Here is a 16,166-nt window from a genome sequence, read left to right as displayed (position 1 = left end):
CGGGGGAGCCTGAGTGCTCTGACAGCCAATCTGCCTCGTACACTGTGTGGGTTAAGCACACAGCTGCATATGCATAAAGCTGAATGTTATTCCTTACTAGAAATGATGGGTTGACTCCTGTATACGTGTGCAGTATAAATACTCTGTGAAAATGATTTGGGATGAAAGGCTGCTCATAGTGATCAGATATTATTAAAATGTCAAGTAGCTCTGGGCATTGAAGAACTGTCTCCCCTGGAGCTTATATGAAATATAAAGTTAAAAACTTTTGTGATTTGCCGAGTGGGTGGCTGAATGGGTTTTATCATTTTGTCTCAGAATTCTCTCTTCTCCTCCCTCAGATGACAGGAATTCACTCCAATCAAAAGCCAAGTTACGATGCTACTCTAACACTTTTAATCAGGGACTTGGGAAGTGGTGTGATTTCTTTCTGCACATTAACAAAGGGGTTATTGGTAGAGCCCAGATTTGCTTCAGATAGCACACTTTGTGTCAGAACATACCCACGTCTGCTGTAGCCATTTGCCTTCCAGCTGAACCCATGACACTCTCATAGGCCTAGATTGTAGCTGAAACCACAGAGATTGTGATTCAGCTGGCAGAGTTTTGCACTGTGCTAAGGAATCTATACTGTCGTCCTCTAATGTGCTGAACTGGGGCTGGGATAGCAAAGGGAGGACTCAGGGGAGCTTGATCTATCAGTGTGTAAGAACTTCTGAAGGCTGAACAAGTTTGATACCATGGTCCTAAACAGCCAGTTAAACTTCTGTTATTTTTCAGGCCTCATAGTATTGAATTCATGAGGTGGCCATTCCTTGTGCCTGCTGTGGCAAGTAGGAAAGCTGCTGATCTGCCAATGGTCATAGCTGCTTAAATTTTTCATACTCCACATGCCTTAAATTTAAGGAAATTAGAAGAAATGAGTGATAGAAGGGCTATAAATAAATGCCTGAAATGAAAAAGGCAGAGAGCAGAAAGAGGCACAGACACACCTCACCCCCTGGTGCTGGCCCCACCAGGACACAAATAACCTGAATACATAGAGTAAATGGATCTCTGTAATCTCTGGGGGCTTTACACCCCACTCAAATCAGGGTACAGGGTCCTTGCACCTTCTTCTAATAACAAAACCAGCCATGACAAGAAACTAAACCCCGCATCTCTCTCTCCTCAAGGGGCTACCCTCATCCCTGCACTGCACCATTACTTCTGTTTGTCCTTTTTAGAAAATTAACTGCACTTGTTACATGAATTGATTAGTTGACTGAATACAGTCTTGCAAAGAGGAGCACTTGGACCAGAGAGGCTGAAGAGAGCACATAGCCCACGCTCTTGTCTGAAAATGCCATTTGGAACCTTCTCGGGTGGAGGAAAGATGACAACTACTCTGCAGGAGGGGACATTACCCCTCAGCTCTTGGATACAGAAAGGCTGCCACCACTCTCTCCCTACCCTCAAACGTACCCAGCTGTCAGCACCTCACTTTTTGCAGTGCCCACTCACTCCTGTGTGCTCTAGGAGAGCCTGCTGCAAGGACCCCGTTGATGACAAGGAAGTTACTCAGTGACTCATGTCAGCTGTCTGAGGTTGAGTTTCACAGCATACAAACCTGGGAAACTGGGATATAAAAGAAACACACATTTCCTGATGTGTGCAAGCCTTGTACTGAACTTTTCTAGCCTGTAACTTCAGGCCCAAATTGCTCTTATAATAGATTGTTAATCATATTTTTTATCATGAGCCTATGTTGTTGTGGGGGGAGAAAGCCTTTTGAAGAGTAGGCTAGTAAGGAAATGGCTGTTGTACTCACAATGAAGTGAAGCAAAAGCATCTGCAATCACTTGGGATCTTCATAATTAAAAGTGACCAGCTTTTCCCTCATAGTCCCAAACCACTGGGATGATCTGAGCAAGCACTGAACTCTTCTAGCTCCTCTCTTCACGTGTTCAAGGACCCTTTTCCTCTTACCTGGCTCAATGTGAGGCAGTCATACCACACAGAGGTACCCTATCCTATGGCATATGTGTACTAACACATACACTGACACAGGACATTCAGAGCAGGTACCCTTGGTTGCTTCCCTTAAAGTACAAGAATGGAACTTGTATTTCCTGAAAAAGCACAGTAAAGTACAAGAACTGAACTCTGATGAGTCTGATGGAATTACAGGCTTCTCCAAAAATTGAAGTGGGTTAGGTTTTTAAATCTTGGCCCATCTTGTTGGAAAAATGAGCCTCATATGAGTCATCTTTACTTGTCTTTAGTAGAGATCATCAGTGATTATCCTACTATGTGAAAACAGAAGACTAGCGTGTAGTTAGGAATGATATCACTTCAATGTAGCATAAAGTGAGCAGTTTAGTAAAACTGTTGAAATATGTCACTTAAATTAATATTTCAATTAAGGGAAGAATTCACGTCAAATGTAAGATGCTTGGTTGAACTGGAGGAATACTCTGATAACAACTTCAAGGATTCAAATGGAAAAATGTATCCCTACTTAATAATATTGATTTCACGTCTGGAGAAAAACCCACAGAATATTGTGTCCAAGCTGCTGGAGATGCTAGCTGGAGGCAGACAGACAAATGAGGTCAAAGTCATTACTTTGTTCAAACAATGAAACTCAAACAGAACAAAAAGCTGGTAAAAAAAAAACTTGCATTGAAATCAGTTTTACTCTCTGAAATATATCAGACTTTTTTAGTCTGATGAGAATTTAATTATTGACTTCAACAGAGTCAGGACTTCACCAAGCAACTGCAGTCTGAGCATTCAAAGTATTTCTGTGATCACGACCCACCTCTTGCTTCAGTCTGAACTTGGAGGGCTGATACTCTTGACTACCATTTTATGGCATATCTACATATGAGTTATTCACCAGTTACCTCATGAAGGCAGATAACTGACAACGGAGAGTGCCAAACCCCTGGAAAAATATCACTGAGTACTTCTAAAATAAGGCCTGGTAAAAAAGAAATCTCCTTTCTCCATTAACAATAGAGGGACACCATGGATATCAACATTTCCACCCCTAAAACAGGGATATACTCATCAAGGCTATATAACTTACTTGCATGCAGTGCCCTATGTATATTCAACTCAGCAGTTAGCAAGAGGAGAACTTTGATCAAAACACAGAATTAATGTATATACAAAAGGCTCCACAGAAAGCCACTGACCTTGCAGAAAAAGTGGAGGAATAAATTGCCTTTATGGAGTTAGCCACAAAACATATGATTAGCATTTTCAGTTTGCAAAATGTTCTTTACTTGTGCAAACTTCCCAAGCAAGGTGTTTTTTCATGTTGGGACTAATCAGCTCCCAAGACTCTGGGAACATCCTGGAAGAGGATTATATCTGAAATTATAACTGTCTGTTAGCCATTATTTTCTCTTCAGCTAAGACAGAGATGTGAATTAAGTATCATTATATGCAGCAATGAAAAGGAAATTAAAAGGGGGGCAGATTAGGAACAAGAAGCAATCTTTTCCTAACCACGCAGCTGAAGGAAATGAACACTCAGTGACAGCATGACAGTTCTGGATTTTGAAGCCTCTGTTAACACCAGGCCAGGATCTCAGGCTCCATGTACCACTTGAGCCTGACATTTGGCCTTTCCTGACACAGAGCATAGCTGGGAAATGTCAACAGCCATAACAAATATTAGTGCATGTACCTGGCAAGTCATTCATGAAACATCCTTATAACTGTTTACAAAGGCTTGTAAGATGGGTTTCTTTCTGCAAAAAGTAGATACACTGGCAATACACTAAAATTTCATTTTCTTTTCCCCCCAGATTTGTATGTGAACTGCCAGGACAGGGAGGGTGACATTGCAATAGCTTCAGCCTCTTAGTTAACAGTGCTCAATTCTCCCACCAAAACAAGAGAAAAAAAAAAAGAAAAGTCTGGTCTATTTATAGTTTGGGCACATTTCAGGGGTGATGTTTTTCTTTTTTCCAAAGGTGTCCAGATTCTTATTTCCCTTTCAGGATGGTCTCACATAATGGAAATGTAGAAAACATACCAGGATAGGTTTAAGTATATATTTTCACCTGTATCTCATTTTACGAAGAAAAATATTTCCAGGTTTTATTTTAAGAAATAACATTTTCTAATGTAACCCTAACCTTATATGGTGCAGACCAGTGCCATTAGCAGAAAATCTGAGGACTGCAGAAAACAATATTTTTAAGACTACAATATGGGCTTTCTTGATGTGTATGCAGTGTGCCTGAAGCTTCCACTGTACTTTCTAGGAGCCTGATTTTCTGCAGAGTAAGTAATCTAAATATACCACAGTGTGAAGATTAGATATAGACATACGTTGCCATTTTTCCATACCAACACCTCCTACTATTGCTCAGCATGTAGAGGTATTTAATTTTCTGAATTCAACCTGTCAACTGTAACAAATATGTCCTAATCCCATTATATGCACCATAGTTCACTAACAGCCTCATAGGAGCCACGAAGCCTTTTCCTCTTTGATCATCCCAGATTTTCACATTGGCCAAGGGCAAGAAGCATGAAGTCTGCTAAGAACAGATGTGGAGAGACAACCTGCAAGGCACAATACCTGAGCACCACGTATTTGATATAAATGACAATTGTTTGAAGAGTACCTCAACTTCCATTTTACAAAGGTCATTACTGTAGCAAATGCTTTAACATCAGTTTTTCCCTCTATTTCTCTACTTCCATTGTGTTGCTGTGCTTTCTCTGATTTCATGGTGGCATAATCGTTGAATACATGGCTGCGACTGTGACTCAATAATTGCAGCTGTCTGATCTCCCTCTTCATCATAAATTTAGGTATTGACTTCTTTTCTTAGTAGTCTAATATTGCTATGAGATAATCACAGGAAAAGCTCATGGAAAAGAGAGGCAGAAAATAGTTTCTATCCTATGGAAAATTCAGGCATTTGAATAATTCCTACTAGTACAAACTGGAACAAAATACTACATTTTGGAAAATTTACCATTAAACAAAGATTCTGAAATATTTTGGTTTAGAGTGGGAATGATGTACTGAAACACTGACTTTACACAATTGAAATGTTTCATTTTAATGCTATTTTAACCTTCATATTATATAAAAATAAAACTTTCAGGCTCTTCTTTCTTATCCCATTACATATGAGCCAGGATGATACAAGTTGAAGCATTTAGGTAATTTTCCTTTAAAACATTTCAACCCTGCAGAACATTGTTCCATCCACATTTTTGGAGAGGAAGCAAGTTCCTTTAGTAAGTTTCTAAGTCTTACATTTGTAAATTCCTTTAGGAAACCTGCAGCCAACAGTTGTACAATGATAAATTTGTAGGTAGCAAATGTGAGCATTGGAAGATCATCAGTGGATTAATGTCTTTATTTTGGTTTGCAAACAGAATCTTTCAAAGGGACAATGAGACGCCAAGCAGACAGACTGCAATTGCAGATTTGTTGGAGCTATCAGACAATATTGAATGTCTCCTGTCCAAATGCAGAGAGCTATGAGGCTCTATTGACTTCACTGCGGAAACAGACCACAATGAATGAGATTCAGGAAAAGATTAAAAAAGAGGAGACAACATTTCCTTATCACAAAGCAGCCCACAAAATTTGAGCCTTCCCTTCAGGTTTAAAATAAAACTGCTTTCCTGGCTGTGCCATTAGACAACACATTGACTAAAACAGATGTTAAATACATTGGTGTTCAGACTGTTGCTAGTTCTCTTGGTTAGGAGGAAGATATCATATATAATCAGTTTTAATTTTCATATGTTTATGACAAAGCACAAAGCTGCGTGGTTTGGATGACAAACATAGCAGGAAAGCTTTCCTTTTTTTCTGTCTCCCCTTATCCAAATTGCTGTTTTGACTGCAATCACAAATGGAATAACAGAAGCAATTTTTTTTTTCTGTGGCAGATTTGAAAAAGCATGACCTTAACAAGTATTTTAACAATTTTGGACAAAATAATGACTCACTGAATTAATTCAGTCTTCTTGTGCAAATTAACTGTTTCCAAATTATACATGTGTATGAATGACTTCACTCAGAACTGAAATATGGCCAGACTTGCTCAGCTGCAAGGTGGCAGCAAAAAGACAAACAATATAACTTTGTAGCTTCAGTAATCCTGGACAGGACACTAAGGCAAAGCATTTCTCTTGCAGTCGTTTCTATGGTATCTTTAACACCCACATACAGCTAGTAGGACATTGGTTGTTAAAGTCTCATCCAAATAAATCCTACAAAGTAAATTGCATAGAACCCAATTTATCTACCTTAAAATGAAGTTTGCTGGGATTTGAACCTGTGGCTTCAAGAAAAAAAAGAAACAGGCACTTCAGACTTGATGTGCGAATCATTCAGCCATTCTATCAGCTTTAAGACATAAACAGTAAATTTGAGACTATATGCATGCGTGTATATATACACGTGTATATATATCATAATCTATACATCGATAGCTGTACCTACATTTGCTTGAGATTCATCATGCCCATTGATTTCTGCTAATTCCTTGGTGCTTTTTAACTGCAAAGAGTGAACAAAAAACAGAACAACACAAGCACATTACTTCAGTATTTCACACGGTTATCTTTGATTTATTTGAAGGAGCACTTTATAAAACTTCCAATGAGAAAAACAGATGGAGCATATAATTCGAATGAGTTTTTGCTCAAGCCATTTTGAAACCAACATACTTAAGTCTTGATTGGTTGGAAAAAAAAATAAAAAGAATAAGACTGGGTCATTATTTTTTAAATAATAAGATTAGAAAGCAGTTTCAAGATATAAAAAGTGTACAGAATTGGGTCTCAAGAATAATAAACAATTTCATTTCCCATTCTTGTTGCTATTAATTGAAACTTTACAGTATTTGCGAGTTGCCACTAGCTAAATAGTATTTTGCTAATGATTACTTTTTCACTGTTTAAGATGCGTGACTATGTTTCCTTCCTGAGGAAGCATCCAAATAAATGACATGACTTCTGGGTATGATGGAAAAAGAAGTGAAGAACAGCTCTTTTATACAACCAGTGGCAGGAAGAACTGAGGACACACTGACAATTCCAGATATATGCTCTGAACCAAAACTTTATTTTTCCTCCTGAATTGGCTTTCTGGGGAAAATCCAGGCTTGCACTGGGCATTGTAAAAATTACTCTTGGGATATTTAAGGAATGATCTAGCTCGTACTTCAAAGCCACAGTGAAAGATGCAGCTGTTCATCCTGTGGCTAAGCAAACACAGAAAGGAGGAACCACTGCAGCTCTCCTGAGCCACTAAGCCGTGGAGGTTTGTACACTTAAATGAAGGACTTGGAGCCTTTTGTTCTTTTGGTAAATCTCTGAAGAGTCATGCTTTTATTCTAACTTAATTCAGAGTAGGTATCTGTGGCAGTGGGAGATAGGTAGCAATAAAAGAAACTTTCTTCTGCGGTCAGAAACTTTCCTCTGCAGTCTTCTTGCCAAAGAAACTGGGGTTGATGTAACCATTGAGCTGTGATCCTGAATGACAACAATCCTAAACCCCAGATGAAATGGAACACCGGGTTTGTTTCATTAGGTGTGTGAATCTGTAGCACTGTGGACTATCATCCTAGTGTGGCTACATTACCTTCCTAATCTTTCTGCTATGTGGCATCAACTAAACTGCATGTGATTCATTTCCCAGCTTCTCAGAGTTTCCAATCTGACAATTAAGAAGGCCATAGTCTCTGCATACCTCATTATAGACTCAGAGAATCACCTAGGTTGAAAAAGACCTTTAAGATCAAGTCCAACCGTTACCCCAGGACTGCCAAGTCCACCACCAGACCATGTCACTAAGAGCCTCAGCTGCATAGTTTATAAATACTTCCAGGGATGGTGATTCCACCACTGCCCTGTGCAGCCTGTTCCAATGCCTGATCAGCCTTTTGCTGAAGAATGTTTTCCTAATATCCAGTCTAAACTTCCCCTGGCACAGCCTGAGGCTATTACCTCTTGTCCTGCCACTGGTTACTTGGGAGACGAGACTAGCTACCTCCTCACTCCATCCTCCTTTCAGGTAATTGTAGAGAGATTTATTATGTAGGGCTGTTAACTGCACCAGTTCAGGAATGCCTGCTCATGCCACTAATCCCATCCTGACAGAGAGGGAAGGGGGTAACAATTCCTGATAAAGTAGTAAAGAGGATAGCTGGGGACTGTAAACTCATTAAGTTTCCTGGTTCAATTCACTGATGCTTATCTTTCAATACCCTCAAAAAGTCTGCAATTTATACTGACAGCAGGGTGATGAATTTCCAATGAATACTATATGTTTTCCCTATACTGAAAAAATAAAGATCCTGTGGAACCACCTCACTTTGAGGATGTCTGGTAGGAATGAGCTCAGATAGCTACTTCCAACCAAGCACCAGAATTAGGTATTTCTGCATCACGGTGTGACTGAAAGGCCATTTGCTGTTTCTGCCAACTCTTCATTATAGAAATTCACCTCACGTGAACAGTCCTGTTGAGTTAAGCTGAATTACTCATCTGAATACGACATCAGAAGAGCGTGCTCAGGTATGTAAAACTGCTCTGCATGATAATGCCATGTCCTGAATGATCAAGGAGTGCTGTTCATTACTTTTTACCTTTCCTTTTCCAGGTTGGTAAAGTGCCATCAGCCCTTGGTGACCACTGACATACCACCCCCAGCCACATGTGCATTTGATGGGAAAGTGAGCTCAGCCTCTAGCTTACATTGATCTGGCAGGATCTCATCCCACCATGGTTTCCCACCATTGTTGCCCTGGCACTGCTCCACTGGTTAATCTAATGCAGACAGGATGCTTGAGCCTTTCCATCTCTTTTATAGCATGCCATGCTCTGAAAGGATGCCAGATCTCAGGCAAGAAGGTGCTAGCATTCACATCTGCATTGAGAGCAATACAGTAGGAGGTGAGGTGAGGCAATGGAGATAATGGTGGAAAACGTATGAGTAGAAAATGTTCAGCTGCATTCCCACAGGCTAATGGGGTAAAGTCCCTTTTTTTTCCAATATTGTGTTTTTTTTCCTAAATTAAAATATAAAGTATTTTATTCTCTCACATCCTAAATAATGAAATGTTGGAATAGGAATCTCAGAAAAACATACAATATTGGAAAAACAGGACTTGCCTTACCCCCTAAGACAGTTCCATTGCAGGTTGGTGGGGAGTGTGATGTTATCAGCAGAGAGCATGCTGAGGCAACACACTGAACTAGTGCCAGTAACAACCAAGGGCCCTCCCGGAAGGAAAGGAGAAGGACTGAGGAGTCAGTCATTAGACATCAGTCTGACTCAAACCAGTGGGCATGAATCCATCTGACAAACCAGAGCTGGTGGCCACATGACAGATCTGATCCAGATGCCTTTTGGATAAAGAAATGCAATATGGTGCACAAGCCAATGGGATCTCTCCCAGCAGGACATCCCAGCCTGGACACAGCTGGGTTGGTGCAACTGGATCAGTGTGACATGTGCTGAGCCAGCAGACATGTTCAGACACAGCTGCACCCCTCTGCACATGCCCGTGGTGAGGCAAGGCAGGATCCCCCTGCCAGCTTGAGATGAAAAGGAAGATTTTAGCAAATGTATCACAAAACTAAGCTGTGCAATAGAGGCAGGAGCCTGGTGCTATTTATTTTTGAATGAAATGTTCATATTTACTTGAGTCCGCAGCGTGATTTTTAATACTCGTGGATAAAACACACAGATGAGTTCTAGTGCTTGTAAAGGAAATCTGGGAGCCTTGGCAAGTGGGGGTCATTACTGTGAGGGCTTCTGCTGTTTGGGAAAGTTTTGGAACTGGTTCAGGTTAGTTGGAGAAGCACACTGGCTGTGTAGTACTCCTTAGGAATTCTGGCTACTTACAGTCTTGGCTTTGGGCGTGTTTCAGAACTAATTCTCAAGAGAAAGGCAGATCCACCCTGCCTTTCTTCCAGCTACTGTTTCGTCTGTCTGCCTAGCATGAGCGCACATTTGATTCACAATTAGTAGGACTCTGCAGAGATTCAGAAGGCTGCCCTGGTGGTCCCTGCTGGGACCTAGCATTGCAAGATCTTCCTATATGGTTTGGCAGCATTTAATTGCTACCAAGATGCAAAGTAAATTAATGAAATTTCATTGTCATTTAAGTATTTCATAACACTATACCTTGCATGCCATGTAAAAATGGAAATGAGATGCAATTAACTCAAGAGATTGCATGGATTTTTGTGTTTATAAAGATTCTGTCATTACCAAATCCATCCTTCCTCATAGCATTTGTGACTTACAGTCTTGTATCAGTTCTCATTTGGAAGGTTATCTCTGTAACCAGAATTGCTAAGTACATGTATCTGAATATAAAAGCTTATTTTTCCCCTGAATCTAAATTATTAGTTTCTAGAATGCATTTGTCACTAGATATGTTCAAAGATAAATGTTAAATGTGGAACAATACACAGCTTGCATAGTGAGTATTAAAAAAATCTGAAATAAACAGTTTAATTTTCCCAATATATACATTGAATGTATAAATATCTCTGCAGTCATATTCAGACATACATGCTGAGAAACATCGAACATAAGAATCATCAGCATTTTGAATCTCTGCCATCTAATCAATTCAGATCCCACAGCCTTTAAATTGCAAACATTTAACCAATTCACCAAATATTTTAGCTCAAAGTTTATATAGAAAGGATTAAAATACGGTCGCAAAACTGTGCCTGTGCAGCAAAGGTGGGGATTTGTGATCTCAGTGTATCCCAGCCACATGGTCTATAAACAACATGTATTTGAGCACACTGTGCTTTCACACAGTGCAATGTTCCATCTACAGATTTACAGATTGAACACCAGATTTTCTTTTTGCTTCTACAACTATCAGATATACTCACTGTCATAAGACACCTTAGTATCAAAGAAGGCATGATAATCAGATTTACAGAGGTTTGTTTCTCACTGCTTAAATAAGTGCATTGATAACTGCTCTTTTAATGCCATTATGATAAAGAGTTTTGTATATTCATGCCTGCATGAATAACACACAACATGCCAAGCTCTTTTGTTTGGGTATTTTTTTTTTCCCCAATACTCGTCTTAAAAGAAACAGCTGTTTTGTTTCAGGTATATTTAACTCCCTCTGTTAATTCAGAGAGAGAAAACAGACACCACTGGTATCTATGCAGAAAGATAAGAGGAAACGTTATTAAAGACATGATTGTAAGTACTGAATAGTACAAAATAAGGTTCCCTTTCCACTGTTTTCTCAAACTCTGTATTAGCCTCAGCTGTGTTCGCTAATGCTAATCAGAGCAGACACACAGGCCACATAAGGTTCTGTCTTGCTCATAGGATATTCTGTGGTCAGAATTCTATGGATTTTGGAGGTGAAGCCATGAGTCCTCCATCCCCTTAGCTAGCGCTTTAATCCCATCACAAATACTCACCTGTTCTTGCAGGACTTTAAGCATTGCTTGTGTATGTGTTTGCTCTTCCTTGGCTTGCTCCAGTTCAGATTTTTTGTTATTTAATTCTTCCTGTATGCTCAGCAATTGCTGCACAAACAAAAGAAATTTCTGGTTAGCGTTGTCTGCATCCAAAGAGGTTTCAAATCCTCATTTTGATAAATCCTCACTTCAAACAGTGCTTTGCAGTCTGCTCCCACATTTATTGTTGTTGCATAATCTGCTGTGTCTAAATGGACCAGAGGTAAATTATTTTCATCTGCATCTCCTTCTGCAGCAGTGCTCCACGAATAATACATCTGTTAATGTGTGTTAAGCTATTTATTACATTAAAGTAGAAACTCCTGGTACAGTATATCACCCACAGAGCGACTGTCACACTCATCTGAACCAAAATCTTATTTGTAGAAGTACATGCGTTGGTTTTAATAATACTAGGGTAAACACTATGGTACATAAATAATTTAAAAGCACAGCCCTTTAATATAATTAGTCATTGGCCCACAGCCATTTTCATTCTATGCAAAGCAATATTCTGGAAAGCTTTCACACTGAGTTGCCAAGAAGACAAAAGCTTTCCTTTTTATCCCTTGTGCAGTGATATTTTATTAGATCAGGAAGACTGACGCCCTACAATCAATATATCAGCCACAAAGACTGCTGATCTGAACTGTCAAAACAAAAAGCTGTGACCAAAACCTATTTTTATGAAGATAATTCTGGAATGTAGGGACATCTATAAAAGCTCATGTCCCCTGGTCTTGTCTAGCATTAGGTTCAGCATAGATTTATTGTGTCTGTCAAGAGCAGATCAGTAGATTCAATTAATACTGAAATAATTATATATTTTTGTATTGATGAGATGAATGTTAGACACTGCTGAAGAGCAAGGAGACAAAGACAAGATGACAAAGCAGTTTATGGTGCTTTCGCTTAGTGATCAAGGAAGGGAACTGATTTGCTGGGGCCACATATTGGTTGTAAGCACACTCCTTCCTAAAGACTTCTTGAATGAGGAATTTCAAGGCCCAGTTGGACAGGGCAACCTGGTCTAGTGGAAGGTGTCACTGCCCATGGCAGGAGCTTTGGAACTAGGTGATCTTAAGGTCCTTTCCAACTCTAACCATTCTATGAATCTATAATTCTATCTAATCATGTATCTAAGCATCTAAAGTTTAGTTTATGCTTGTGCTTAGGACTGGTAACTCTGACTCAAACCAGTGTTGCAGATCTTCAGCATCTTGGTAAGTTACAGACAGCAAAACTAGAAATAGTCCCTGCCCTTGTTCCACTTCACTGGAAGTCCCAGGAATCAAATGACTTGTCACCAGTACTGTTTTCAGAGCTGCTTGGGAACAGATGACATTTCAGAGACTGATGGCATTATTGATAGTGTATTTCTGTTGTACTGAGCACCACTATGATGGATTAATTCAGCCACTGAAGTAGAAATGAATGTGGTTATATGTCTGATTATATCTCACACACTCTACAGTCTAGCTACATGAGCTTTTTGATGGGTCTTGCTGCCCGGAATGCTCTCTGGAAGCCTTTAATAGACATTCAGGTATGTGTATTGACTCTACCGCAGCACCAGGGCATTTCAGAACTCAAGATTTTCCATGAAATAACAAGGCCTGTTCTACTGATGCTCTTGCTCAAGCATTTTTGTGGGGAAGCTGTACCTTGGCATTCCATGACCAGGAATGGACTGCCACTTCAGGCTTGCGTTCATCTTGCCTGTTGGGTACTACCCCCTATGTTTTCAGAAGAATCACAGGTTTTGTTTCTACTGTCATATGTCACACACTGGTACCCATGCAGGTCCTTAGCACCGTTATAGCTTTCCAGATATTTCATAACTTTTTAGCCCAAAAGGGACTATTTGGTCACCCCATGTAACCTCTTATTATTACAGACCATTAAGCCTTATCCAGGATAGCTCTAGCTGATCTCTGCAATTTAGAAACTAGGGACTTCAATCCTCAGAAGAGAAACAGAGCATAAGACACCAGAAAGATAGCTTATGCCCTTTCAGAAGTCACTAGCTGGAACACCTGAGGTTTGGCAAGCAGTTGTGTCACCTAATAGGGGCTGGTGAAATATCTTGTCTTTCCCAGTTGAAATCTGTTGGCCCTTACACACCTGAGCATGGCTACGATTGTTAAGAGAAAGGCATCTTTTCCCCCATCGCGCAGTCTTCTCTGAGCAGTTATGTCTCACCTGTGTGGTCAGCCTCTGAAGATTCAAATATAGCAGTGAAAACAGACAAAATTATCATCACACAAAAGCAGGAATGCATATAGCCAGTTATCTACTGGGGAGGGAAACCCTTCTGTTTGTCTCTACTCGATGTGATTTGATTATCATCATTGTCCCACTGAGGTGCTACAAGTACTAGGGAGTCTGAGGAAATCATCACTATGGATTTTGTTTGCTCTACAGCCTATGAAGGAAGTGAGTAGCTATGCATATCCAAGAAGAAAACCACCACCAGCCAGACTTCATCCTGTTTCAGAAATTTTACTCCAGTTTCTGGGAGAAACTAGAGCCCACCCCTCTGAACAATACAAACTCCCATTTGGAAGATCCCAAGTGAGTTTTCAGTCCATCTCTGTCCCTGAAAAACCTTTTCACTACTGAATGACTGTTACAAATGGGGAACCAAGTTTCACTTGTGGGTTGAATTTCTTACACTTCCACCAGAACTGAAATCTCCTTCCCTATCCTACCCATCCGATCCCCATGTTTTTATCATGGCCAAAATTCACATACTGCAGATCAGCTCACCAACTTCCACTGTTTAATTTTCACATCTCCCACTGTGCTCTCCCACTGTGATTTAGTCTAATTTTATTTCCCTTCCTTTGATCCTGACTTTTTCTGTTTTGTCTTTGAGGTAATTTTTCCAAGAGTGCCCAAGCATTGGAGAAAGTGGTGTGGAAGATAATTCTCTGATCTGAAAGCATGAGAGAGAGAGAGAGATATTCCCTGCTCTTTGCACTCAGCTCTGGACCAGCCAGGAACAGGAATCCCAGGAAAATACCTAACATGTTGTTTCCCAGGGTAAGAGTGTGCATTTTGGTTGCAGCGTGAGCTGCAAAGCACCTGATATAAAACCTTCCAGCAGTCTTAATGGTTAAACTGTCAACTACTGCAGGCTTATTGTGTGTGCATAGGCTCTTATTTTCAAAAGCAACAAATGGGTCCTATTTTCATGGGGGAGGGAAACAGTCTGTAACTAAAGTACTATATTCCCAGTCACACACAAGGTTTTATACTCACAGAACTGGGATCCTCCCACCCAGCTCCTAAAGACATCAGAATTGTATAAACCTTGCATCCATCCCCTGGGGGTTTAAACTTTTTTTTGTTTGCTACCTTGTATATATCTCCAAAAGCTGCAGAACCTGCTAACCTTGCATGGGTCAGCTGCTGACATTTCTTTTTCTTGATGCCGCCACCAAGAAGATGCAACGAGAAATTATACTTGCCAAACAGCGTAGTTTTCTCTTCTAGTTCTCAGTTTGGAAAATGAAGAAATAGATTTGATGAAAAAAAAATATCAGCCTAAGACAGACAAACAGCCTGAAAAATTTCAGCACAAACACGTGATGTTTGGCAAAGTTAGAAGCAAATGGGAAGAGGATGTTATACTGGTAGGAATTTGTAAACAGGGATTGCTGTCATGCTCACTTATAAACAGACAGCCTCTCCATAAAGATTGTAAGAAATGATGCCAAGATGATTATATTTAATTATTCAGAATTACTTTGTTTTGCACATAAATGCACTTATTAAAATTTCATCCTTCAGATACTTCTCCTGCCCTTCAGGTTGCTTGCAAGTATACACCATGATCAATTAAAACAAAATGTTGTTCCTTGTTTTAATGTTTGTTCTGTCTGATACTGTTCCATCTACTTTGCCATCTCATCTAGCCCTTCTACCAGAGCTTTCCTCCTTTCCCACCTACTCATGAAGCATTTGCTACCCCACTTCCCACCTCTTATGTCCTGCTGGCTTGTCTCACAGCTACTGCCAACACAGCTATCAAAGTGTCCCTTCCTTCAATCTTGTCTCATCTCTCTGGTCATTTCCTTTAGGCCTGCTTCGTGGCACAGCCATGGCATTCAGACAGCAGCTCCCCACTTCCCCCAAAGGAACTTCTCAGTTACACAGCCAGCAAATGCCTGGCTCATTCTTCTGTCTCTTCCAGGGGTCCTCAGTGTGCAATCCTTTGGGTCTCTGAGGATCTCCTGTAAATTATACAATGGCCTTTTCCCTGAGTGAAAATCACAGTTTCAGGAAGCAGAAAAGCATCTTATGATGCCCACTGCAGCTCTGAGGATCCTTGACAGACACACCTGCACAGTCTAGAGCTTCGCCAGCACCAGTCTGAAAGCTAAGCTGATCTTCATGCGGCCAGAAACATTTGTCACCATGGTTTACCCTAAGAGGTGAAGCCACGGAGTAAGTCCAGGTCAGACTGGTAGACATCACTGATATCCTCTTACAGTAATTTCCAGAGGAGAGAGAGAAAAGGACATAAAACCCCCTACACGTTGTCTCTCCAGAGATCAATCAATGTATTTAAGACAAAGAAAAAAAAAAAGCAAGACAGATTGTCTTTCCCATGGCAGCTCTGGAGCTGCTCTTTATAGAAATGGTGAATATCGCTCTCCAGTGTTAAGCTTCCTCCA

General features: G+C 40.3%; 1 protein-coding gene across 1 annotated transcript in view; it reads right to left on the bottom strand.

The window, feature by feature from the left end:
• The window catches only part of ENOX1 (ecto-NOX disulfide-thiol exchanger 1), a 364,764-nt gene that overhangs the window by 17,443 nt on the left and 331,155 nt on the right, over positions 1-16,166 (bottom strand). The window contains exons 13-14 of the mRNA XM_034074319.1: positions 11,446-11,553; positions 6,473-6,529 (exon numbers count right to left, since the gene is read on the bottom strand). Of these exons, the coding sequence (XP_033930210.1) occupies positions 6,473-6,529; positions 11,446-11,553 (165 nt within the window). The remainder of the gene's footprint in view (positions 1-6,472; positions 6,530-11,445; positions 11,554-16,166) is intronic.

This window comes from Melopsittacus undulatus, chromosome 2 (assembly GCF_012275295.1).
Source record: "Melopsittacus undulatus isolate bMelUnd1 chromosome 2, bMelUnd1.mat.Z, whole genome shotgun sequence".
Classification (NCBI taxonomy): domain Eukaryota; kingdom Metazoa; phylum Chordata; class Aves; order Psittaciformes; family Psittaculidae; genus Melopsittacus; species Melopsittacus undulatus.
This window is presented reverse-complemented; position numbering and strand designations above follow the sequence as displayed.